General features: G+C 42.0%; 1 protein-coding gene across 3 annotated transcripts in view; it reads right to left on the minus strand.

Moving 5' to 3' along the window:
• Positions 1-26,996, minus strand: part of mast1a (microtubule associated serine/threonine kinase 1a) — a 120,601-nt gene that overhangs the window by 18,508 nt on the left and 75,097 nt on the right. For all 3 annotated transcript variants that reach the window (XM_037543213.1, XM_037543212.1, XM_017720674.2), the window contains 11 exons: positions 25,359-25,491; positions 20,940-21,007; positions 20,113-20,189; positions 18,269-18,477; positions 14,378-14,516; positions 14,033-14,165; positions 12,846-13,011; positions 12,219-12,320; positions 11,100-11,222; positions 9,659-9,768; positions 379-530 (listed from right to left, as the gene is read on the minus strand). In XM_037543213.1, coding sequence (XP_037399110.1) covers positions 379-530; positions 9,659-9,768; positions 11,100-11,222; positions 12,219-12,320; positions 12,846-13,011; positions 14,033-14,165; positions 14,378-14,516; positions 18,269-18,477; positions 20,113-20,189; positions 20,940-21,007; positions 25,359-25,491 — 1,412 coding nt within the window. The remainder of the gene's footprint in view (positions 1-378; positions 531-9,658; positions 9,769-11,099; positions 11,223-12,218; positions 12,321-12,845; positions 13,012-14,032; positions 14,166-14,377; positions 14,517-18,268; positions 18,478-20,112; positions 20,190-20,939; positions 21,008-25,358; positions 25,492-26,996) is intronic.

Below are 26,996 nucleotides of genomic sequence, written 5' to 3' on the forward strand. Positions count from 1 at the left end.
GGTTTATATACTGAAATCCTAACCCATAACACATTTTTATATGACTATTTTGCCTCTCTTTATCTCTTGATCTTTAAAATTGACCAGGTTGTTTATGTTAGTGTGCCTTTAACATGTTAATGAGCTCTAATTTGATTGGCTACTTTGTACTTTCTGGGAAAATGTTAATGCGATAGCACTGATGACATCAAAAACAATGAATTCTAAATGGTTATATTAGTTTGTATAGACTTATAAATATAAATGAATGAATGAATGAATGAATGAATGAAGGAATGAATGAATGAATGAATGAAGCAATTTTTTAATTATGTGGTCCCTTTAAATGAAGCGTCTTTACTCCTGATTGTTTGCTCACTCTGACACATGCACACTCACATCTCAGGTGAGCCGGTCCTCCAGCTCTTGCTGAAGCTGCCGAGGCTCTCTCTCTTGGCCATTTTTTCCTCACGTCGCCCCTTCGGCTCCCGTCTGGTCACTACAGGAGTCTTCTGCTCCAGCTGGGACAGATGCTCCATACTGCTGTAGACCTGAGAAACACAGGAGACCAGGTCAGGATACTACAATGCTTTCCACTAGAGAGAAGGCCCGCACAAGGTAGACCAGAAGAAGGATACACCACCCACACAATGCCTGCTTTGCGGTGGTCCTGTGGGGGTCCTGACCATTGAAGATCAGCGTGAAAGGGGGCTAATAAAGAATGCAGAGAAACAGGTGGACTAAAATGGAACTACAGTCTATAATTGTGCTCACTGAGTGTAAATGGAAAGCATTTACAGTGCTTTAACTCTTTGTATGTCACTAAGTAAATGGTTAACAATTCAAATGGTAGCACTTAATAGACTATTAGAGAATAGTTACACAGCTAATTATATTGGGCCTGATATCATAACCTGGGCCTGTTATCATAACCTGGCCTGTTATTATAAACCTGGCCTGTTATCATAACCGGCCTGTTATCATAAACCGGGCCTGTTATCATAACCGGCCTGTTATCATAACCTGGCCTGTTATCATTGCCTGGGTCTGTTATCATAGCCTGGGCCTGTTATCATAAACCTGGCCTGTTATCATAACCGGCCTGTTATCATTGCCTGGGTCTGTTATCATAGCCTGGGCCTGTTATCATAAACCTGGCCTGTTATCATAAACCGGGCCTGTTATCATAACCGGCCTGTTATCATAACCTGGCCTGTTATCATAAATCTGGCCTGTTATCATAACCTGGCCTGTTATCATAACCGGCCTGTTATCATAAACCTGGCCTGTTATCATAAACCTGGCCTGTTATCATAAACCTGGCCTGTTATCATAGCCTGGGTCTGTTATCATAGCCTGGGCCTGTTATCATAACCTGGCCTGTTGTCATAAACTGAGCCTCAAATTCAAATGGTAGCACTTAATAGACTATTAGAGAATAGTTACACAGCTAATTATATTGGGCCTGATATCATAACCTGGGCCTGTTATCATAACCTGGCCTGTTATTATAAACCTGGCCTGTTATCATAACCGGCCTGTTATCATAAACCGGGCCTGTTATCATAACCGGCCTGTTATCATAACCTGGCCTGTTATCATTGCCTGGGTCTGTTATCATAGCCTGGGCCTGTTATCATAAACCTGGCCTGTTATCATAACCGGCCTGTTATCATTGCCTGGGTCTGTTATCATAGCCTGGGCCTGTTATCATAAACCTGGCCTGTTATCATAAACCGGGCCTGTTATCATAACCGGCCTGTTATCATAACCTGGCCTGTTATCATAAATCTGGCCTGTTATCATAACCTGGCCTGTTATCATAACCGGCCTGTTATCATAAACCTGGCCTGTTATCATAAACCTGGCCTGTTATCATAAACCTGGCCTGTTATCATAGCCTGGGTCTGTTATCATAGCCTGGGCCTGTTATCATAACCTGGCCTGTTGTCATAAACTGAGCCTGTTATCATAGCCTGGGCCTGTTATCATAAACCTGGCCTGTTATCATAGCCTGGGCCTGTTATCATAGCCTGGGCCTGTTATCATAACCTGGCCTGTTGTCATAAACTGAGCCTGTTATCATAACCTGGCCTGTTATCATAACCTGGCCTGTATCATAACCTGGTCTGTTATCGTAACCTGGCCTGTTATCGTAACCTGGCCTGTTATCATAACCTGGCCTGTTATCGTAACCCGGCCTGTTATCGTAACCCGGCCTGTTATCGTAACCTGGCCTGTTATCGTAACCTGGTCTGTTATCGTAACCTGGTCTGTTATCGCAACCCGGCCTGTTATCGTAACCCGGCCTGTTATCGTAACCCGGCCTGTTATCGTAACCTGGCCTGTTATCGTAACCTGGCCTGTTATCATAACCTGGTCTGTTATCGTAACCTGGTCTGTTATCATAACCTGGTCTGTTATCATAACCTGGCCTGTTATCGTAACCTGGTCTGTTATCGTAACCTGGTCAGTTATCGTAACCTGGCCTGTTATCATAACCTGGTCTGTTATCGTAACCTGGTCTGTTATCATAACCTGGCCTGTTATCATAACCTGGTCAGTTATCGTAACCTGGCCTGTTATCATAACCTGGCCTGTTATCATAACCTGGCCTGTTATCATAACCTGGTCAGTTATCGTAACCTGGCCTGTTATCATAACCTGGCCTGTTATCATAACCTGGTCTGTTATTGTAACCTGGCCTGTTATCATAACCTGGTCTGTTATCATAACGTGGCCTGTTATCGTAACCTGGTCTGTTATCATAACCTGGCCTGTTATCATAACCTGGTCAGTTATCGTAACCTGGCCTGTTATCATAACCTGGCCTGTTATCATAACGTGGCCTGTTATCATAACCTGGCCTGTTATCATAACCTGGTCTGTTATTGTAACCTGGCCTGTTATCATAACCTGGTCTGTTATCATAACGTGGCCTGTTATCGTAACCTGGCCTGTTATCATAACCTGGCCTGTTATCATAACGTGGCCTGTTATCATAACCTGGCCTGTTATCATAACCTGGTCTGTTATTGTAACCTGGCCTGTTATCATAACCTGGCCTGTTATCATAACCTGGCCTATCGTAACCTGGCCTGTTATCATAACCTGGCCTGTTATCATAACCTGGCCTATCGTAACCTGGGCATAAGCAGTGTTTTAGAAAACAGCGGTGTTCTAGAATACAGCAGATGTAGAGTACAGTGGCGTTTAAAGTCAAAGTTTATTTATATAGCACTTTTTACAACAGTAGCTTTCTAGTGTTCTAGAATAAATCAGTGTTCTAGAACACAGGAGCATTCTTGGAATACTGATAATGGCCGATATCCGCATTAAAAAATGACTGTGATGTAATTTACTCTCTATAACAACAACATATCACGATGGTGCAAACTACTTCAGAGAACAGATCAGATGGGCTGGCACCGATTTATTCAGCGTAACTGGAACATGATATTTCTCCACACAACAGCAGCGCTGAGAGATCACCTGATCAAAGAAGGAGAGTGGGTTAAAAGGCGGAAATGAACACACTGTCGTAGTTGCCTTAACAGGTTAAAATCCTGATCAGGAACGACTTGTTTGGTGTCTGAAGTTTATTTCTTTAATTTTATACTGGAGTTACGATGCTAACATAGCTAACACATAATGGAAGCTTATATCTCACGAATTAGCATCATGCAAACTGCATGCCTAAATGATGACACAGCTCAGTTGGCAAAAACTCTCAAATAGAACTACTTTATGAAACTATATGATATCGTGACGTGACGCACTGCTGTGGGGAGCTTATGGGGGTGTGGCCTTGCAAACTGTCTGTCGGGATGCGCCTCACAGCCAGGTTAAAAAGAGACATTTGGAGTGGCTCTTGTTGTTGCTTGGTTAGTGTAGTGTGTTGCGTTTGCTTGTTGAATTGTGTCCAAGGAAGGTGGGTTGTGTGTGTGTGTGTGTGTGTGTGTGTGTGTTTCATCCACTCTCCTCGCATGTCACATCCTCCCACATTACCTCCACCACATTAGTATGTTGGCTGTATTATGCATCTTATTCTGCAGCAACGCTACAATACACTGTTAACTAAAACTCACAAAAGTATGCAGCAGAGCTAAAAACAGTAGTAGCACAAATCCTCATACCTGATGTTTTTCTACCTGGCATTAATCTATTTTTTAGCCAGATTGTAGCCCAGTGCAAAACTAAAGAGGCAAAGTTCAGACACCTAACACGAGACAGGGGGATATTGGGTAAATTAGACTTTTTAGTTCTGTAATTGGACTCTTACCAGAATTACTGCTGAGCCGCTGTGGATGAAGATAGCTTTGATGGCGGTCACTCAACAGTCAAATTGCCCATTACTGAGGGGATCAGGGGAGGGACTGAGGGGATTAAGTTCTGCTGCCATGAGCAAGGCACTTAACCTCCAGCTGCTCCAAGAGATTCACTCAGTAGTTGGTAATTGAAGATGCTCTGGATGAAAACCTCAGCTCATTGACAAAATCTTGTACGTCTACACTCGAACAACGTATAATCTCAAATTAGCAAAAGTCGGATCATCCAAAAAGGTCAACTGCACCTTCACATCCTGGACCTCCTCGCACACAGAAGTGGATAAACGCTTACAAATGAAAATACCTAATATTCATACTACCTTCCAGGAAATACTACAGACTTTAAATCAGTGCTATATATTACATGTAGATGCATTCTCCTTCCTTCAAATGCAACGACGTACTACATAATAACATGCGCTGCATTCTGCATAACAATTAGATTAAGATTAAGTGACCTTTATTAGTGCCACAATGGGGAAATTTCACCTCCCCATTTAACCCATCAGTACAGTAAAACACCACATACACACTAGTGAGCACACACACACTAGGGGGCTGTGAGCACACTTGCCCGGAGCAGCCCTACCCAGCCCAGTGCCCGGGGAGCAGTCGGGAGTAAGGTGCCTTGCTCAAGAACACCTCAGTTATGTACTATCAGTGCTGGGGATCAAACCAGCAACCTTGAAATTGAATAATGCATTCGTAAAATTCATACCACATACTACACAACAATGCGGACTACATTCAGCAAAATTATACTAAATACTTAAAACGCACACCACACAGGAAACAACTATATTCTCCATAACATACCATACAGCACATTATAATATAGATGTATATTACACACTTAAAATGAATACTATATACTGATGCATACTACATTGTGCTTTATACTAAGTTCATGCCACATATGTTACATATGGAAATTTCACACTACATTCTACGTATACAGCACAATGCAAAAAATCAGCTGTGCTGACGCGATTGCTGGGGTCACCAAGGAGCCTTCTGGAAGCAAATGTGTTCTTTTCAGCAGCTCAAACCATCTCAAGAAGAAATTCTTGATTTTTGTTAATGCATTAAATCTTTGTTTGAATTCATTCTGAAGCTTTTATGTTTTTTACAAGCATAAACACATTTATTGCCCAGAAACTCGGTGTCAGACTTTTGCACAGTACTGTAGATGCCCACTGCACACTTCAAAGGCATATTATATACTAAATAACAATATTACATACCTAAAATGCATACCACTACATAGAACATACAGATATTATAAACTGTTTTCCTCTGCACTCTAAATTAGTGGTATAACATAGAATATTTCATTTATAAAGACCCACCACCTGGACTTTTCCCCGCAGAGGAGAGAATCAAAGAAGTAAGGGAACACTTTTTTCTTTTTATGGTCATATAACAAGGCCTGTCTCGTCACAAGTACAACAAAGGCATTTTGTTGCGTGGCACTAAACCAAGCGGCCTTCGTTTCTCAGAGATGCTGTTTGGGGGTAATTCGAGTGCTTGTGGAGAGACTTGCAAATGTGTTCTTTCTTTAAGAGGATCGTGAGGTGGTTACCCAAACAGAGGGAGGAGAGGGATTGTTCACCTTGTGTGCGTGTTTACATGTAGGAGTGCGCTCTCATCAAAGAATGGTTCTCAAGACGAGTGGTTTCATCAATCAGTGGGCCGAAACAAGCGCTGAGGGAGTTCAGTTATTTGAGTCCTGAGCTCGCACACCTGCTTTGGGCCTATGTGTGTGAGGTTAATATGTAAAGGTGCATGACATGGTCTGAAAATCTCCTGACTTTATCAGTACTGTTACAAGCCTTACAGGGCGTACTTAGCAGAGCACACACAACATTTAACCATGCCAAATCAAGATACAATGGCTCATTCACATCCTGAAAAGACAGTTCCACTAGAGAGGCCTCCATATCCCCAAATCTTACACAGTGTAGCTTTAAATAGTTACTCAACTGTTATATTCACCTTCAGCAGGGGTGCACAACTCCAGCCCTGGAGGGCCGGTTTCCAGCACAGGTTAGTAGCTTTCCTATTCAAACACACCCAGTAAACCTGGCAAATGCCGCTAACTTAACATCATCAGGAAGCTCAACATGCTTGGAGGAGAACACTAACTGCCAATTCTGTTATGTCAGCTAACAGACAGCAGCATCACGCTGATGAGTGACGTAAGGCCTTCCTACCCACCCTGAGAGAGTGAGGGCAATTATGGATGGCTGTGGCATAACAGGGGACTGAACTCACAACCTCCTGATGATAAGGGCAGATGGTTCTGCTACTTGTTTGTTTTATTAAATGTTATTAAAATTCATTCGAATGATCCAAAATTGCAGGAGGAAACTGCAGGCATGTTTGGATTCATTCAATTTTTCAGCCTCGCCTTTTACTTGTATACCCCGACACACAAAAACAGTGCCCAACAGTGATGCAAACAAAAACATAGGCCAACGAGCGATGCTATAGAAAGCCACTTCCACACAGCTGCGATGAATAGAGAAATGCCTGCAGTGTGAAATTCCCCGTGTACAGCTCATTTGAGCCCACTCTTCCACAGATAACTCAGGAGCAGTTCATTTAACTGTGGCAATTTTACAGTATTCATTCCAAGCTGAATGGTGTAATGAAATCATTGGTGTTTGCTGGAAATGCCTTGCCATGGTAAGTGAATTACTGCCTGAGCGCGATGTTTTAACAGGCGTAGTTTTTCATCTCTTCTCCGGTAATCTAGAGGAATGTTCACTGCCACAGGCAGTGTATACTGAAACTGAATCACAGTCAGCACAACAACATTACACAGCTTTTTTTCCATCAGGGCTTAAAGTCAAACAAAGCTATCAGCAAAGCATCACTGACAGTTTGGAGGCTCCTTGCTTAGCTGGGACAGTTAACTGCACAAGAACTCTATATGTTTGGTATCAGGTTATCATGTGTTTCCCTCAAAACCTTTCACTGGGCAGATCAAAAGAAAGCGAGAGCTTTTTCAAATGGATGGTTTGCAGCTGAGTGTGCCCTGAATTCCCTGAATAACTCTCAATCATGTCAAAATAATATAATCAGACTGAATCAGGGCGCAATTTCATGCTGCACTAGACTGAATCCTAAAGAATCATGATTGAATCAAAATGTTATAAAAACATTTCTTGCTCACAGATGAGCTAAACATTACGACCCCTCACAGACAAAGTGAATAATGTTGATTATCTTATAAAGATGTATTAGACTGTCACAGCTCAGTAGAGAGTAACACCCCTGACTCCGTCCAGAACTCTAACTCCCAGAATCCTCTTTACCCTTCTAGCCTGACCCCTTTTCGACTCTGTTTGCCTCTTTCGTGTTGTGACCTTTTGCTTGCATCTTACATCCTGACTTAGCTTAGCCTGTATTGGCCCGTTTGCCTGTGCTGCCTGTTCTTGTACTTCGTTTCTGGATTAGTTCTTATTAAACATTTTAACCGCAGCCTGCTCTGCGAGTGTCTGACTCCTACAAGGGCGTCACATAGACGAGAAGAAGAGAAGCCGGTGGAGGGAGTATAATGCTTTGGGCAAAGTTCTACTGGGAAACCCTGGGTCTGGGCATTTACATGGACGTCTGACACGTATCACCTGCCTAATCATGATTGTGAACCAAGTACACCCCATTCGTGGCGTTGTATTCTACAATGGCAGTGGCTTCTTTCAGCCGGATAACGCACCCTGCCTCACTGAACACATTGTTCAGGAATGGTTTGAAGAACATGATGAAGAGCTCAAGGTGAGAAGAGTTCACGGGCTCCAAATTCCCCAGATCTCAATCTGTGGGCATCTGCAGGAACTAACAGGACTTAAATGATCTGCTGCAATTGTCTTGGTAGGAGATAATACAGGGCGCCTTCAGAGCTTTTGTAGAGTCCACGCCTCTGCAGGTCAGAGCTGTTTCGGCTTTACGCAGATGACCAATTAGACAGGTGGTCACAATGTCAATGGTTTGGCTTGTTAGTGTTAGTGTGTGTGTGTGTGTATGTGTGTGTGTGTGTGTGTGTGTGTGTGTGTGTGTGTGCGTGTGTACACGTGAGCATGCATTTTCTCTTCATACTGCTTTTCCAAGACTTTCAAAAAGATCTCTTGAGCTTAATAATTACAGCCTCTCACTCTTTTACTCTTTCATAAGAACCTCTTCACATTTAGAGAAAGAGAGAGAGAGAAAGAGAGAGAGAGAACGAGAGAGAGAGAACGAGAGAGAGAGAGCATGAGATGAGGAAAAGGATAGGACATACTCAAGATAAAACTGGCATGCTGACATTTAAGAAATAACTTGTTCATGAGACAGATGGACAGAGAGAGAGAGAGAGAGAACAGAGAGAGAGCGAGAGAGAGAGAGAGAGAGAAAGAGAGAGAGACAGAGAGAGCGAGAGAGCGAGAGAGAGAGGTTGCATGTCAAAAATATCGACTTCTGAGCAACAGTGAAAGACGGCGAGAGACTGGGGTCGTGGCCTTGAAATGTCAGGAGAAAGCGAGAGCTGAAAGAAGAGATGGATGAAGGAGAGGAAGCGCAACAGAAGAGGAAGTAGCACATGCATGAGAGGATAGAGGGGGGACTACAAGAGTGAGAAAATAACATGAGAAAGAGAGGAAACAAGAGAAGCAGAAAAGGATAAATAATAAATAACAATACATAAAAAAAATAATAATATTTCTATATCTACAGTACTATAGAGCTTCGCTTCATTTACGTATATTTACAATTACATTTTAAGTCAAAATATTAAGTACCCGTTGTTGATTTTCAAGCGATATTGCTTCAGATTTGCATCAGATCTGTAAAAAAAACATGTCCATCCTTCCACTGCGAGAGGACAAGTAAACACCACGAGTCTGAAAGGATGTGTAGCCGTTAAGAAGCTCTTACTGAGAAAAAGACACATCAAACAAAGAAGCTGTTGGTGTTTCAATGGACTGACCACCCCAGAGGCCAGAGCTCAACATCACTGAGTGCGTTTGGGATTATAAACCAACTTCTAAGACTGAACTTTTTTTTTAGGTGTGAAAAATATCCCTGCAGATTTCACCGGAACACTGAAAGTGAGTCTCCTGAAAAGAACAGAAGCTGGAATGGAATAAATGTGAAAAGTGGACACAACAAATCCTGAACAAAATGACGTTCTATGTAGTTGTTGATGTTTCTGTGTAATTCTTGTTGAATATATATTTTCTCTCATTTTCCCTGATGCTGAAAAATGAAAACTTTGACAGGAAATTAAATAAATGAGGGGTGGTTTCTGACTTTTGCTCATATTTGTGTAAACAGAGAGAGAGAGAGAGGATAGACTTTAAAAAGATGCCAACCTTGCTGAAGCGTGGAGAGCAGGAGGAGAACTGTCTGATCTCTACAGGCTCATCATCGTTCGTGTCGTCCTCATCATAAGAGTTTATGTGCCGATAACGCTCAGAACGTGCTGATAGTGAGAGAGTGAGGGAGATGACATTGCTGCACAACCGCTATCTGTTGTTTACACACACATATATGTATATATATATATATATATACAGTTCAGTTAAAAAGCTTGTTTTCAGCCTAAATGCATAATATTATCTTAATAACATCAAAACCACATAGTTTTTTAGTTCCAAGGTGTGCCTATGTGGCACAACTCCAGTCCAGGACATCTTTGGATGTTTCCGTGCTCAAACACACCCACTTAACCTGGCAGGTAACAGATAAGTGTAAGCAGGTATGCTGGAGCAGGTAAATCACCAAACCGTGCTGGACATCGAACACCCTCCAGGACTGGAGTCGTGCACCCCTGGGGGCCGTATTACAGAAACGTCCTATCTGTTTTTCTTAAGATCTGACAGGTCAAGATAAGATTTTTCACATATTCGTATTACAGAAGCAAAACCTATCTTGGCTTCGGAATCTTATCTTATAGCATCTGTTCTTATTTCCAGCTAAGAAATCTCAACTTCCTCGATTGAAGTCGACCTAGTAACCGACCATACGTGTGCAGCTGAAACGTAAACACGTAATCAAACTAGTTAACAAGACAGCTAACGTTAGCTACTGTCACTGATGTAAAAAAGGTCAGACAGAACTAAGGCGAAATACTTAAAGAACTAAACTGGAAGTTAAGAATATTGTTTCAGCGATTCGTGTTGTTTATCAGAGCGTCGCCGCTGCTCCAGTTTCAGTTTCAGTTTCCCAAACGCTTTAGCTGAGCTCGCTAATGTTATTCCTCCCAATAAACAGACACACATTCAGCTCTCATTATTCACCGCCATCTCTGTAATATTTTATCTGACGGGTTTTTATCAAACATTAACACATGAAGGTAATAAGAGGGGAAGGTGGAGATCGTGTCTGCAGCGTCTGTGGCTTTTAAACGCTGCTAAAAAAGAAAAACTCACAGGTCAAAGCACCGTTTTCAGTGTAGATAAATGTAGCGTCATTATGCTACTTATAGTAAACTATGCTGCCTATCACTGCATTAAACGATAGAAACAGACGTTTAAACAGAAGTTATGACGCTTGGGGTTTATCTTAAAGATATTTTGGCAACTTAGGATGTTTCTGTAATACTGTTTTTTTAATCTGGAAATAAGATTATAAACTTCAGACCTGTTTTTCTGTCTTAACTTCAGTCTTAACTGAAGGCGCCATGACAACAAAGCAGATATGATTTCAGACTTGAGAATTTTCTGTGATATGGCCCCTGGCGTAGATGTAGCAATTAGTTGCAGTTTGACATCTAACAGCTGGGAGGCGCTGCCTGAACAGGACAAGACTCACTGTCAAAGTAGCTGGTGTCCTCCTCTGACTCCAGGTGAGGGATAAACTCCGCCTTCTGCCTCAGTAAACTGTTCCAGTCCAGATCAGCGAAAAACGAGTGCTGCTTCACTTCATAGGCGCCGCCTGTTTATGAAGAAAAATGAACAACAAATAGAAAAAATAACAATTACACTGAGTCCAGTATGTACAGGTAGTAATTCATCCATCCATCCATCCATTTATCATCACATACAACCACCCAGCGATCCATTTTTTTAAACTTTCATTTGTCATTACGGCCATCCATCCATCCATCCATCCATCCATCATCCATCCACCTATCTATCCATCTATTCCTCCATACTTGCTTTTGCCCTACGTACTACCACATCCATCCATCCATCCATCCATCCATCCACCTATCTATCCATCTATTCCTCCGTACTTGCATTTGCCCAATGTACTACCACATCCACCCATCCATCCACCTATCCATCTATTCCTCCATACTTGCTTTTATCCAACATGCTACCACATCCATCCATCCATCCACCTATCTATCCATCCATTCCTCCATACTTGCTTTTGCCCTACGTACTACCACATCCATCCACCTATCTATCCATCCATTCCTCCATACTTGCTTTTGCCCTACGTACTACCACATCCATCCACCTATCTATCCATTCCTCCATATTTGCTTTTGTCCAACATGCTACCACATCCATCCATCCATCCACCTATCTATCCATCCATTCCTCCATACTTGCTTTTGCCCTACGTACTACCACATCCATCCACCTATCTATCCATCCATTCCTCCATACTTGCTTTTGCCCTACGTACTACCACATCCATCCACCTATCTATCCATTCCTCCATATTTGCTTTTGTCCTACATACTACCACATCCATCCATCCATCCATCCATCCACCCATTCCTCTATACTTTTATTTGTCCATCCATTTCTCATCATATCTATCAATCCATTCTTCTGTACTTTAATTTGTCATTACATTTCTCATTATATTTATCATAATTCCATCCATCCATCCTTTTATATTTTTATTTGTCATTCCATTTTTCCCATGTAGCCATCCATCCATCATTCCATCCATCCATCCACTGAACAAACATACCTGTCCCTAATCTCACCAGTGGGTTGGTCTGCAACAAGGTGGAAATGAGGTTCTGGGCGTCGCTAGGCAACGCTTCATCACCCTCTGGCCAGGCAATATCATCTACACACACACTCACACACACACACACACACACACGCACACACACACACACGTGAGTGAGAAAGTTAGCACATACCCTGACTGGCGCAATCCCACACAGTCGCACCTCCACACTCAGAAGTTGTTTAAAGATGAAGGAAAACTCTTGCTTTAGAAGAAATGATCCACACTGTTGTTTTCTTGGAGGTTCCAGAGTCGCTGTTACCGTTAGCAATACTGTAGCTAAAGTTAGCACTGTGGTTGCTAGGTAGCATCAATCTATTGCTCATTAGCATTCAGGCCAAACCTCAGACATGTCTGGACACAGGCTGTGATTCAGCTTAAATTGTGTGTGAATAAAAAAGAGGATTTAAAGACGTCTCCACAAAACCAATGAGCTGCACTAATTCTGCAGTGTTAATGTTATCAAGACAACCTTTTCTACATACAGCAAGCATCACATCGTGAACATCGCATTTTACACATATAAGGTGACCTAAAACACAATCTTAGTGTTCAGCCTCATCCATCTGATTCCACACTCACCTGAGATGACCTGGCCAAACAGCTCCTCAGGTGTGTCCCCAAAGAAAGGCACACAGCCCACCAGAAACTCATAGAGGATGATGCCCATGGCCCACCAGTCCACAGGCTTACCGTAACCTTGCCGCAGGATCACCTCTGGGGCGATGTACTCAGGGGTGCCACATACCTAAGAGAGAGAACATCTGTTTTTATCTTCATGTATGCGGGGCTATTTCTAAATTGTCTGCTCAAAGATCCTTTAGTGTGACCTATATCCTACATCTCAATCTGTATAGCACCTATTTATAGTACTTTTTTTCAGAGGCTGCCATCCTTATTTTAATTTAAGTTACCAAACTATTGAAACCTTCACAAAACCTAAAATATTAATCTTTAAAAGGCACATCATTTTTTTTCTTATTTTTATATATATTATTGGAGGGTTTCACTTGCAACACAGGCTGTTTTTGCAGCTTTTTCCAATATATGGAATGTAATCAGGTGTTAAAGGTACATTTTGATAGTTTACATACCACATCAAACACATATTTGAAAAAAAAAGGAAATTTTTTCATAATATATACTCTATATGATATATGCTACCCTAGTTCTATATTCTAGTTTATTCTAGTCCACTTTGTTACTTACGTGCTCTCCATGTCATGTTTAGATGGTTTTATGTACCGAAATCAAGTCAAGTAAGGCATGGTAACACGACCATATTCCAACCTCATTTAACCCTTGAATCTTTTTGTTACTGTGCCTTTAAGACTGATATATGCAAGTGATCTCTGTTCTGACTTGAATAACTCCTTATAAGGTCAGGGTGAGTGGGCAGAGCCAAACTGCTGTAGGCTGACTGGGTGTATATATCTAAATATGTTGGTTTTCATGACATCATAGAAGGTCTTTTCAGCTTAGTTTCCATATATAAACTGATGATTCATCTTTATATACTAAATACTTTACTTACTATACAAATTACTATTTTAAAAAGTGAGGAAAATTCCGTTTTCCGTTTTCAAAAAAACAGGGTAACACCTGACCCACACTTAGCATGTCAAAGCTCTGTGTAGCAGACTGTGAAGCTAATGCTTGCAGAAAGTGAAGAACGGTGTATTGTGAATAAAATCCAACTGAAAAATCGGCTAAAATACCTTAAGCTTATGACGCAATACCATAACACCTGTTGAGGAGCCATTTCGTACCTGTTTGTCCAGGAACTCACGAGCGTCCTTCTCAATGTGGCCCTCGTACAGGTTCGTGGTGAGACTCATCAAACCCATCTTAGAGAGGCCGAAATCAGTCAGCTTAATGTGGCCCATTGACGTGATCAGTAGACTGAGGATATAAATAACGCAAAGCTCTGTAACGAATCAGCTGGCACGTGTCCAAATTTCACTTATTTAGTTTTATACTAAAGCTACGAGGCTACATGTAATGGAAGTTGCCTAAATCATCACACACTTTTAAAAAGAAAAATTATATTTAAAGCCCTTTAATTAAGCGCAGTAGACCTCCTTCCCAGTAGAGGGAGCTCTGTTTTCACTCACTTGTCTGGTTTGAGGTCCCGGTGTACAATGCCATAGTTATGGAGATACTCCAGAGCCAGTACAGTCTCGGCGAAGTACATACGAGCCATTTCCACGGGCAACGCCCCGATGTTCTTTAGCAGGGTGGCACAATCTCCCCCTAGTGGACAAAGCAAGATGTGGGCAATACTGACGCCTTTACCTGAAAACAGCAATAAAGATGCCACTGCTCTGTTCTATTTTTAGATCGAATGTATCATGTTTTTTAATTTTTATTTTTATTTTATCTCATTTTTGCTTTAAAGTGAAAGAGAATTAGAATCTTAGATTTATGTTAAATCTATCAGCCTCAACGATTTTGTTTCAATGTCTTGTTTTCATCCATCAGTGTCTTTTTACTACAATACCCAGCATGCTTTACACAGATACGTCATACACATCTCTACCAATTTGGAAATCTCGACCAATTTCTACCAAATTTCTTGCGAACCGTGACGCTAGCCTAGGCACTGCTCCATAAGGCAGGGGTTCCCGGCCTTTTCCACTTTTCCAAGGTCCACCTATTTATCACTGGAAAGCATGAAGGCGCACAGGACAGGAAAACCCACAACAATGTTTGGGTTTGTGGTCTCGCAACATGTTGATGCGTCACTGAAAATAAAATACCAATAAGGCTGACGTGAGCTTTCAGAATCGCGGCAAATACAACAAAATGTATCGAACTCTTGAGAGTGGACACTACTGAAGTGAAGTTTCTTCCTAGAAACAAGCAGCAACAAACAGCTGAAGATGTATTGGTATTAGTTTATATATTAGTATCATTCTTATTACTAAGTCAGATATTCATTTGTTGATCTTTTATTACAAAGTGCCACTGAAGGCCCTGTACAGACCACTTGCTGCTCCTCAGTACTGGCCCAGTGGTTGAGAAACCCTGCCATAAGGTACAAGGTTCACAATACCCAGCATGCAGTGTGCGCATACATTATATAAAAACCAGTCATGACTGCTTGCCTAGCCAGTAATCTATAGGCTAATAAATACAACCAAACTAGCATTTGACTCTTCTTCTTCTTCTTCTTCTTATTATTATATATGGGGAGTTATAAATATATTATATTACATATGGAACATTACTGCTACATATAAGAATCTATCGCTGTGTCACGATTGGCCCCTACCTGTCCATGTGCGTTTTTGTTTTGGTTTAGTCCAGCCCCTTGTTTTGTTACTCCGCCCCTGATTGTTTGCACATGTCCCTCATCTTCCTGGTATGAACTTAAGCCCTGTGTCCAAGTCATTTGGGGCCATTTCGGTAAGTTCCTTCATCATGAAATTTACACAACGTAAAGTGTAACAGGTCCTTTTAAATGATGTCAAAAACAACAAAAATTGAGATTTTTGGAAGGTTTTGTTCCAACAACAGTGATTATTTATATATATATAATTTTACTTTTAGTCCCCCCCCCCAAAGCATTTGTGGTGTTGTCAAACGTTCCTATCATCAGAAGCTGTTTTCCTAGTCTTCAAACGGGAAAATCTCACTCAGGAGGCTACATTGGGACCTGGTAAAATCACCGAAGCCAAGTTTAAATCAGATGCAGCGACGGTTAGATGCCTCGTTTTTAGCTGGAGTGTCCCTTTAAGAATGGGGGCTGTTGGCTAATGCTAGTGCTCTGTTGGTCTGAACGTTGACCAGCAGCAGTGAGATCAGCTGTGATAATCTGTCTGACACGTGCAGCACAGCCACTTTTACATAAGCACCAATGTGCCACTGTACACACACACACAGAGGACAGATGGACAGAGAGAGTTTATATATGGGACATTGCTAGACTGAGTTTGTCTCCTTCAGGCTCGACTCTGAGAGCAGCAGCGTCAGCATTTCTGTATAGAACTGAAACTGAATACACCCAGCGTGACATCATTACCCAGTCTGCTTCGCCTCCAACAGAGCAGCTACCAGAAACATCTGCGTGTGTCTAATACACATATTTTCACTGTCAGAATCAAATCTAGCATCTTTGTCATTGTTTTATTTTTTTTTTGAAAATGCCAGGTGGTGTTTATGCTGTGTTGTCATTTCAACAACGAATGGTCCAATAGAAATGATCCACAATGATCAAAGTGAATTCGCTCTGATTTGACTGCATGGTGTTAAGACCTAAAAGTGGGTATGTCAGTAGAGGAGCGGGAGGAGGGATGTATTAAGGGCCAGAAACACACAGTTGTTACTCAGAATGAAATTGCTTGAAAGTTGAAAGTGAAAACTTCATTAGATCTTTCCACAAGTCCTAATTATAGTAGACTTTACTACCTACTATTAGGACTTCTGTGAAAATCTGATGAACATTTTAAATAAAGAAATAAAGAAACTTTTAAGGGGTTAACACATTTTCAAGCAACACCATGGTACATTTGGGCTGTTTCTTTTAGTCCATTCATCAAGAAATCTACACACAATGTAAACGGAGGCAGACAAATTATGTCAAAAACTGAAAAACAAATACATACCTAATATACGAAAAACAAGTATCTCCAAAATATGAACACGACATGAGAGCAAACACACTCCACCTTTCGATGTAAGTCAATGTAAAGAGATTTTGTTCCAAGTGATTTTAGAGCGTTTCTACTGGTCCACTTATCATGAAATCTTTACACAATGTAAAGGACAGCTGCTTTGTTGAAATGATGTAGAAATACATGGTTTTCATCAGCTTGTACAGCTTGTATAGCAGTACAGATTCACTGTCCTCTGAAAAGAACTCAACACACCGCCATTGATGTTTAAATAGCTGGCAACACAAGTGAGTCCGCCTCACAGTGAACACGTCCAAACTGTACTCAAAGTGTCAATATTTTGTGCGACCACCATTATTATCTAGCGCCGCCTTAACCCTCTTGGGCCTGGTGAGGCCTGTTCCGAGTGGAACCTGTCCTGGAAAACCGCTGTATGACCTTGGCCACCGTGCTGTAGCTCAGTTTCAGGGTGATCTTCTTACAGCCTTGGCGTCTTTGTGGAGAGCAACAACTCTATTTCTCACATCCTCAGAGAGTTCTTTGCCCTGAGGTGCCATGTTGAATATCCAGTGGCCAGGATGAGCGAATTGTACCCAAAACACCAAATTTAACAGCCCTGCTCCCCATTCACACCTGGAACCCTGTAACTCTAACAAGTCACATGACACCAGGGAGGGTCAACGACACAATTGAGCACAATGTTCACTGTGAGGTGGACTCACTTGTGTTGCCAGCTATTAGACATTAATGGTTGTGTGTTGAGTTGTTTTCAGAGGACAGTAAATCTGTACTGCTATACAAGCTGTGTGGGGTGTACTCACTTTTGTGAGATACTGTATATATATACATATATATATATATATATATATATACACACACAAATGCACTCACTTTCACTTTCAGAACTACAGCAACTGGACTCCTCAGTTCCCAAAGGCTTACAGAGTATTGTTAAAAGAAGAGGTGTGTGTACACACACACACACACACACACACACACACACACACACACACATTTCCAAAAAAGTTGGGACGGGGGCCTGTTTATCACTGTGTTTCATCGCCTCTTCTTTTAACAACACTCTGTACGCCTTTGGGAACTGAGGAGTCCAGTTGCTGTAGTTCTGGAAGTGAAATGTTTTTTTCTGCTCTTGTTCGATGAAGGATTTCAGCTGCTCAGCAGACCAGGGTCTTCTTTGTCATATTTTAAATTTTATAATGTGGCAAATATTTTCAGCGGTGACAGATCACAACTGCAGGCAGGCCAGTTTAGCACCCGGACTCTTTTAATACATAGCAGTGCAGTTGTAATACATGCAGAACCATCATTTTGCTGAAATAATCAAGGCCTTCCCTGAAAAACACGCATGCGCATGTTTGTGATTCTTACCCTCCACGTACTCCATGACCATGCAGAGGTGTCTGCGCGTCTCGAATGAACAGAACATGCTGACCACGAATGGATTCTCAGCGAAGGTCAGGATATCTCTCTCCACAAAAGCCTGCTGGATCTGATTCCTCAGAATCAGGTTCTGCTTGTTGATCTTCTTCATTGCAAACCGCTGCCGTGTCTCTCTGTGCCTGACCAGGTACACTGCCCTGCGGACAGACAGACAGAAAGAGAGCGACGCAGAGACAGAGAGAGAGAGAGAGAGAGAGAGGGAGAGAGGGAGAGAGGAGTCAAGTGGAGAAAGTCAAATGGAGGACTTTACCCTCCTCATCCTCCCATGTGTATAGACTCTGAAAGGCCTAATTACATTTGAATTATATCTGACTTGTAGCTCATTGAAGTAAGCAGAGAAATTCAGTTCACACCACATTTGTGTTTGTAGGTGGAAGAGGACAAATTTTATCACAACCCAAAATTGCCACAAATCGACCACAAACTCTCCCAGCAGTTGTGACTGTTCTGTTGCCTGTACAGGTTGAGGTTGGTCTACCTCATCTTTATGTCTCAGATGTTAAAATGATGTTACATTTTATATTAATTATTTATTATTTAAACAGGATGGCTACAGCAGCCAGATATATGAATAGATTCAATGTGTCCATTCGGTCAAAACAGCATTTGTGAGGTCAGGCACTGATGTTGGACGAGAAGGCCTGGTTTGCAATCAATGCTCCAATTCGTCCTAAAGGTGTTCAGTGGGGTTGAGGTCAGGGCTCTGTGCAGACCTCTGGAGTTTGCAGACTAAACTCATCAAACCATGTCTTTACGTAGCTCGCTTTGTGCACAGGGGCTCAGTCATGCTGGAACAGTAAAGGGACTTTCTCAAACTACTGCCACAAAGCTGTAAACATACAACTGTCTAAAATGTCTGTATGCCGTAGCATTAACTTCACCTTTCACTGGAACTAAGGGGCCCAAACCCTTAAAAACAGCCCCAGCCCATTATGCTTCCTCCACCAAACTTTACTGTTAGCGCTATGCATACCTGTAGTGTTTTTTGGCATCAGACTGCCAGAGAGTGAAACAAGATCACTTCAGAGAACAGGTTTTCACTGCTCCGGAGTCCAGTGGCCGGTTGCTACACACATTTTAGCCAACACTTAGCACTGCACATAGTAATCTTTGGCTTGTGTGGACCTGCTCAGCCATGGAAACTCATTTCTTGAAGCTTCTGATGGACAGTTCTTGCACTGATGTTGCTTCCTGTGGCAGTGTAGAACTCTGATTTTTCTGTGCTGATTTTTCAGCGTCCCTGCTCTGTGAATTTGCATGGTCTAAAACTTTGTGGCTGAGCTATTATTGCTCCTATATGCTTCTGTTTCACAACAACAGCACTTACAGTTGCCAGGGGCAGATCTAGCAGGACAGAAACTTCAGAAACTGACTTGTGGCGAAAGTGTCATCCTATGATATTCTAATGCCAGTGTTCCTGATTCATACAGCTGTTTGCAATGGGTGTGGCTAAAACCCTTGAACTGAAGAATTATGAGCACATACTATGTGTCCACATACTTTTGGCCATATAGTGTTCACTGTTATTGTATGGCTGAATGTCAGCTTATGCGACTGGTCAAGGGAGTTGAATTTCAATGCTGTTTTTCTGACCTTTACTGGGCAGTTGTTAAAGGTGACCCTTGCAATTTATATTCTGTACTAACAGGTTTGAGTCTGACACGCCGCAGCTAAAAGGAAAGGAACACCGACGTGTTTCAGACAGCGGCAGCAGAAGTAGCAATACTGTGTGTGTGTGTGTGTGTGTGTGTGTGTCTGTATAGCGTGCTTACCCATATGCTCCGTTGCTAATGAGTTTGATTGTCTGAAAGTCTGACTCACAGGGTGGTTTCATGGCCTTCATTTTACCCTGAAAAACAGGGTAACAGCAGCAGGGAAAAGCACACAGCAAATTTTAGCATTACATTGCTCACTGCAAGCTCTCCTACACCAGCATATTAGATCACTTTCATCTGCGATGATCCAGACAGATTGTTGAATCGCAAGCAGTTGGACAGTCATTAATTAAAAAGAAAAACAAGATGTGTCTGGGCTAAAAGATCTGAAGAGCTCTTATATAACGGACTCTCAGAGCAGCAGTGAGCACAGAGTCCTGACAACACACTCATGAACACACCCCAACTGGTATGTATAAGTGGTATAAAGCCAGTAATGTGGAATCTAGATCAAATGAATCTGTTCCCAGTGTTTCATTAGAGCAAACAGAAAGAAACACACACAAACACAAGCATCTAAATGCATCAATAATGATATAATAATAACATTCTATTTTAGTTCATTCTAGTTCATTTTTCAAGTGATATATATATATAATCACTGTTGTCGAAACCTTACAGGAGAAGCAAAAAACCCAGTTTATTTTTAATCTAAGTCAATGGAACTTTTTGGCAGGTCATTTTGGGATGGAAAACACTTTGGGATAGAGTCGTAACTCGGAATGGGAGACTCACTTCAAGTGATCTTATACCATTACTGTGAGTTCATTCATCAAGTCCCATATAAAAGTTTCCCATTCGGGATATGTTTATCTACAAACACACACACACACACACACACACACACACACACACACACACACACACACACACACTTGTCTCACCTCAGCTGAGTCATCTGTCTCAGGCGTGTGTGGTCCCTCGCTGTCATAGCTGTCCAGATTCACCATTTCTACATGACAGGAAAACAAATCACAGTCAGACACTGTTTACTCCACACAAACTGCCTCTGAATCAGCCTGAATAAATCTCCACAAGTCCTGACTAACTCTGACCGCTCTGCTTTTTAAGTACATGTGGACATAAAACCAAAGCACGTGAATGAAATGAGTGCTTTATAAGAAGCAAAAGCTGAACAACGTGAACTTCACTGATATCTTTAACATTCACGGTTTGATTTAACATGTTACACAACTGCCTCAGTCACCAGGCAACACCCTTAGAGAAAGAGAGAGAGTGAGAGAGAGGGGTAGTGTTGTGAAGACTGGGCTAAATAAAGGCTGTGAATAGCACAACAACTAAATGAGAAAAAATAACTCTGGAACAACTTCCAGGGCTTCAAAAAGTTGTTCTAACTTTATTTATGAATTGCTGCTGCTTCAGCCCTAGAAGTCTGTTATGGTTGTCTATACTATATTTACAGGTTTCTTATGTAATTACATGAGTAATTACATATTATATACTTTTTGACACGTTAACTAAAAGTTAACAAATCCTCTGAAAACACACACTTAAATACACTCTTACTGTTTATAGTTGAATTTTACATAACAAAACATCAAACATGGCCTGTGCAAAAGTTATGGCACATTTTATGTGTTTTATTTTTTTCCCCAAATATGTTATATGCAGTAGATTAACAGCAATTGTACATTAAAATGTGTGTTCTTTGTAGAGAATGTGTTAAACTCTTGCGTAGAACTGTACATAATGTATTGACAGCTTTGAGGACTTTTTCTGTTTATTTCACTGGCACCAACTGAAAAACAAGGAAAAATGTAAAGGACGTTTTTGGAAACAGGAGGCATATTTAAACTATTTTACAACCCCAATTCCAATGAAGTTGGGACGATGTGTAAAACAGAAATAAAAGCAGAATACGATGATTTGCAAATCCTTTTCAACCTATATTCAATTGAATACACTACAAAGACAAGATATTTAATGTTCAAACAGATCAACTTTATTGTTTTTTGCAAATATTCACTCATTTTGAATTTGATGCCTGCAACACGTTCCAAAGAAGTTGGGACAGGGGCGTGTTTACCACTGTGTTACATCACCTTTCCTTTTAACAACACTCACTAAGCATTTGGGAACTGAGGACACTAATTGTTGAAGCTTTGTAGGTGGAATTCTTTCCCATTCTTGCTTGATGTACAACGTCAGTTGCTCAACAGTCCGGGGTCTCCGTTGTCGTATTTTGTGCTTCATAATGTGCCACACATTTTCTATGGGAGACAGGTCTGGACTGCAGGCAGGCCAGTCTAGTACCCGCACTCTTTTACTATGAAGCCACGCTGTTGTAACACGTGCAGAATGTGGCTTGGCATCGTCTCGCTGAAATAAGCAGGACGTCCCTGAAAAAGACGCTGCTTAGATGGCAGCAGATGTTGCTCCAAAACCTGTATGTACCTTTCAGTATTAATGGTGCCTTCACAGATGTGCAAGTTACCCATGTCATGGGCACTAACACACCCCCAGATCATCAGAGATGCTGGCTTTTGAACTTTGCACTGATAACAATCCAGACAATCCCCCCGTCCACCGCCCCCTTTGGCCCGGAGGACACGACGTCCATGATTTCCAAAAACAGTCTGAAATGTGGACTCGTCAGACCACAGGACACTTTTCCACTCTGCATCAGTCCATCTCAGATGAGCTCGGGCCCAGAGAAGCCGGCGGCGTTTCTGGGTGTTGTTGATATCTGGCTTTCGCTTTGCATGGCAGAGTTTTAACTTGCGCTTGTAGATGGAGCGACGAACTGAGTTCACTGACAGTGGTTTTCTGAAGTGTTCCTGAGCCCATGTGGGAATATCCGTTACAGAATGATGTGGGTTTTTAATGCAGTGCCGTCTGAGTGATCGAAGGTCACGGGCATTCAATGTTGGTTTTCTGCTTTGATTTTTCCAGATTCTCTGAATCTTTTGATGATATTGTGTAGATGACTGTAGATGATGAAACCCCTAAATTCCTTGCAATTGCACATTGAGAAACTGTTGGACTATTTGCTCACGCAGTTGTTCACAAAGTGGTGAACCTCGCCCATCCTTGCTTGTGAACGACTGAGCCTTTCAGGAATGCTCCCTTTATACCCAATCATGACACTCACCTGTTTCCAATTAACCTGTTCACCTGTGGAATGTTCCAAACAGGTGTTTTTTGAGCATTCCTCAACTTTCCCAGTCTTTTGTTGCCCCTGTCCCAACTTCTTTGGAACGTGTTGCAGGCATTAAATTCAAAATGAGTGAATATTTGCAACAAACAATAAAGTTTATCCGTTTGAACATTAAATATCTTGTCTTTGTAGTGTATTCAATTGAATCTAGGTTGGAAAGGATTTGCAAATCATCGTTTTCTATTGTTTTACACAACGTCCCAACTTCATTGGAATTGGGGTTGTATATAATAACTTTCTAAGATGGAGCTTTTAGAGGCATTACACACCTCAGACATGCAGGGCCGCAGTACAGAAACGTGAATCTTTTTGTGTTAAGATCTGACAGGTCAAGATAGAATTTTTGACAAATCGTCTTACAGAAGCAAATCTTATCGTAATTTGGGAAACTTATATTAGAGTATCTCATCTCAAGTTGAGAAATCTTAACCTGCTCGATTAAAATCAATCAACTATCGTGTCAGTTACCTAGCAACCAACCATATGCGCAGCTGAAATGTAAACGCGTCATCAGGATAATCAATGTTAGTTACAAATAATGATGTAAAAAAGGTCAGACAGAACTAATGCACCATAAACTGGACGTTAAGACTATTGTTTCAGCGCTTCCTGCTGTTCATCAGAGCGTCGCTGCTCCACAGTTTCAGTTTCCCCAGCGCTTTAGCCGAGTGCGCTAACGTTGTTCCTCCTAATAAACAGACACTCGTTCAGCTCTGTCTCCTCATTATTCACCACCATCACTGTCATATTTTATCTGATGAGTTTTCATCGACATTAACACATAAAGGTAATGAGAGGGGATGGTGTCTGCAGCGTCTGGGGTTGTAAAACATACACACTAGTGAACACACACACACACTAGGGGGCAGTGAGCACACTTGCCCAAAGTGGTGGGCAGCCCTATGCGCAGCATCCGGGGGTTACATGCTCAAGGACACATCAGTCATGTACTGTCGGCTTTGGGGATCAAACCGGCGACCTTGCGGTCACAGGGTCAGTTCCCTAACCTCCAGCCCACAAACTGCCCCATAAATGAAGCCGCAGACGTCCCTGGGTGGGCACGAAACACCAACCTTTCGATTAACACCCGAGCGCGGTAACTGAAGTTGTCATGGTGACTAAGCAGATAAGATTTCAGACTATATTTCCGATATATGGCCCCTGGTTTCTAGCAGTGCCACTGTGAACAATTCTGACATGGTACGTTTCTCTGGGTCAGAGCATTTCACATCAAACCACTCTAAATGACTTCATTTACATCTTAATCATTCTGCAGATGTTTTGAAAATTGAGTGGAATCTCTTTAAATCTCTCACTTTCTCACTTGTCAGGAATGGAAAAACACTGTTACTTCTAACAGCCCCTGTATTCATTTATCAGTGTCTGCATGAATTATATGTCAACATCTCTCATCTTTCTCTCTCTCTCTCTCTCTCTCTCTCTCTGCTCTCTCTCTGTCTCTCTCTCTCTCTCTCTCTCTCTCTCTCTCTCTCTCTCTCTCTCTCTGTCTCTCTCTCTCTCTCTCTCTCTCTCTCTGCTCTCTCTCTGTCTCTCTCTCTCTCTCTCTCTCTCTCTGTCTCTCTCTCTCTCTCTCTGTCTCTCTCTCTCTCTCTCTCTCTCTGCTCTCTCTCTGTCTCTCTCTCTGTCTCGCTCTCTCTCTCTCTGTCTCTCTCTCTCTCTCTCTGTCTCTCTCTCTCTCTCTCTCTCTCTCTGCTCTCTCTCTGTCTCTCTCTCTGTCTCTCTCTCTCTGTCTCTCTCTCTCTCTCTCTCTGCTCTCTCTCTGTCTCTCTCTCTGTCTCTCTCTCTCTCTCTCTCTGTCTCTCTCTCTCTCTCTCTCTCTGTCTCTCTCTCTCTCTCTCTCTCTCTCTCTCTGCTCTCTCTCTGTCTCTCTCTCTCTCTCTTTCTCTCTCTCTCTCTCTCTGTCTCTCTCTCTCTCTCTCTGTCTCTCTCTCTCTCTGCTCTCTCTCTGTCTCTCTCTCTCTCTCTCTCTCTTTCTCTCTCTCTCTCTCTCTCTGTCTCTCTCTCTCTCTCTCTCTCTGTCTCTCTCTCTCTCTCTCTCTCTCTCTCCATTATTTCAGTCTATTATTCTGCAACTCCCAACCCCCACATTTAAGTGTGTTCTCACCCTCCAGTGGGTCTCTGGTCAGGCCCAGCTGGCTGATAATGTAGCGTGGAATGTCTGTCTTCATTAAGTGTCCCTCCTTGGCGTGGTCCTCCGCCGCCTCCAGCAGGTGATAAAACTCCTCTGGGTTAAACTCCTGCACAAAGAGGAACAGCAAGACACAAAGACTGATGCTAGTGTTGTAGTGTCCAGCCTGAGTCTCACGACCGTGAATTAGCAGACTCAGTCTTATCTCAGTCTCGGGGCAAGGGGAAGCAGGAAATTGCTCTCGAGACCATATTTTAATTAATCAATTAATTTAAAATGTTATATTAAATTTACATTAATTATATGTTGATTAAAATAATCAAATAAAATATTTCCTGTTATCAGATGAACTAGGATACTGTTGGATGCCTGTGTGTGAAATGTGAGTCTGTGTTTAGCTACTAGTGAGCAATGAGGGGTGAAGGGGGGATAGAACCCCCTGCTGTGAAAACAGTTCACACCTCTCTGCAAAGACAGCCAGGCCAAGATAAAACGGACAGCACGACTGCAGATGTCCTGATATTAACAAAGTACAGCCTCCACAATAGAAAATAAAAACTTATAAACGCTCACTCGCTTAAGCGCCTTTGAGGAAGAAAATCCAGTTCTAAATGTGCTAATCTGAATTCATGATGCCTGAAGAAAAAATACATGTCGAATTTGATCTTTACTAATTTTTACTGCAAATTTCAGATGCTGAATATCCTGAGTAAGGTAAAAAATCAGGTTATTCAAAAATTCAGGTCAAAAGTATTGATACCATGTCCCTCCCGCCAACCCACTGAGCTGCCTAGTGATTGGACAGGATTGACTTAGATCCAGGCTTGTTTGCTCCTTCTAAGTACCCCATAAGTTTTCCCTAAATTTCTACTACCTGAATGTCCACAACCTGAATTTATACTACCTGAATTTCCAGGGTTTACATATTTACTACCACAATAGTGTAATCAACACAATGAAAACATCAAATTCCAATTTTAATAACAAATAATTCTTATTTGTGGACATTTAATATAACAAGCAACATGCAATTAAACAAGGGGGGTCAGAGGGTGTTAAAGTGAAGGCTTATCAGCATATGTTCTTTGTGTGGACGTGATGTTGTGATCACAGTCCGCTGCCGTTGCAGTGGGGGGAATCGCCCAGGCAGCTGGGAGAGTGACAGGCCCACCGGCCCTCAGAGACACTGCTTAATAAACTCAGGATGGAGAATGAGCCAGCGCGGTGAAGAGACCAGTGTTCTGAGATTCCCCAGCAGACCTCTCTTCACGAGAAGGGTCGGGTTAATGTAAAGAATGGAGGCTTCACGCATCACTCAAGCTTGGCCTCCCTGTCTCTACCTCTGTCTCCGTGACATTCTCAATCGCCCACCCAGAGGAAAAAACGAAATACCAAATATACGTCACGGATATCAGGACCTTTCGTATTTGATCACAGTCTCCCTGTCATCTACTAGAGAGTAGTAACCTATGACAGAAACGTCCCTCATCCACTATATTCAACATCTGAGCCTTTTTGACCTCATCAACCTGGGTTGCCACAGCAACCGCAGGATGTAAGCACAGTAGGAGAGCCAAGCGTGGTGCTGGGCAGCTGAGGCCAACAATTAAGAGC

This window comes from Pygocentrus nattereri, chromosome 12 (genome assembly GCF_015220715.1).
Source record: "Pygocentrus nattereri isolate fPygNat1 chromosome 12, fPygNat1.pri, whole genome shotgun sequence".
NCBI classification, from domain to species: Eukaryota; Metazoa; Chordata; class Actinopteri; order Characiformes; family Serrasalmidae; genus Pygocentrus; species Pygocentrus nattereri.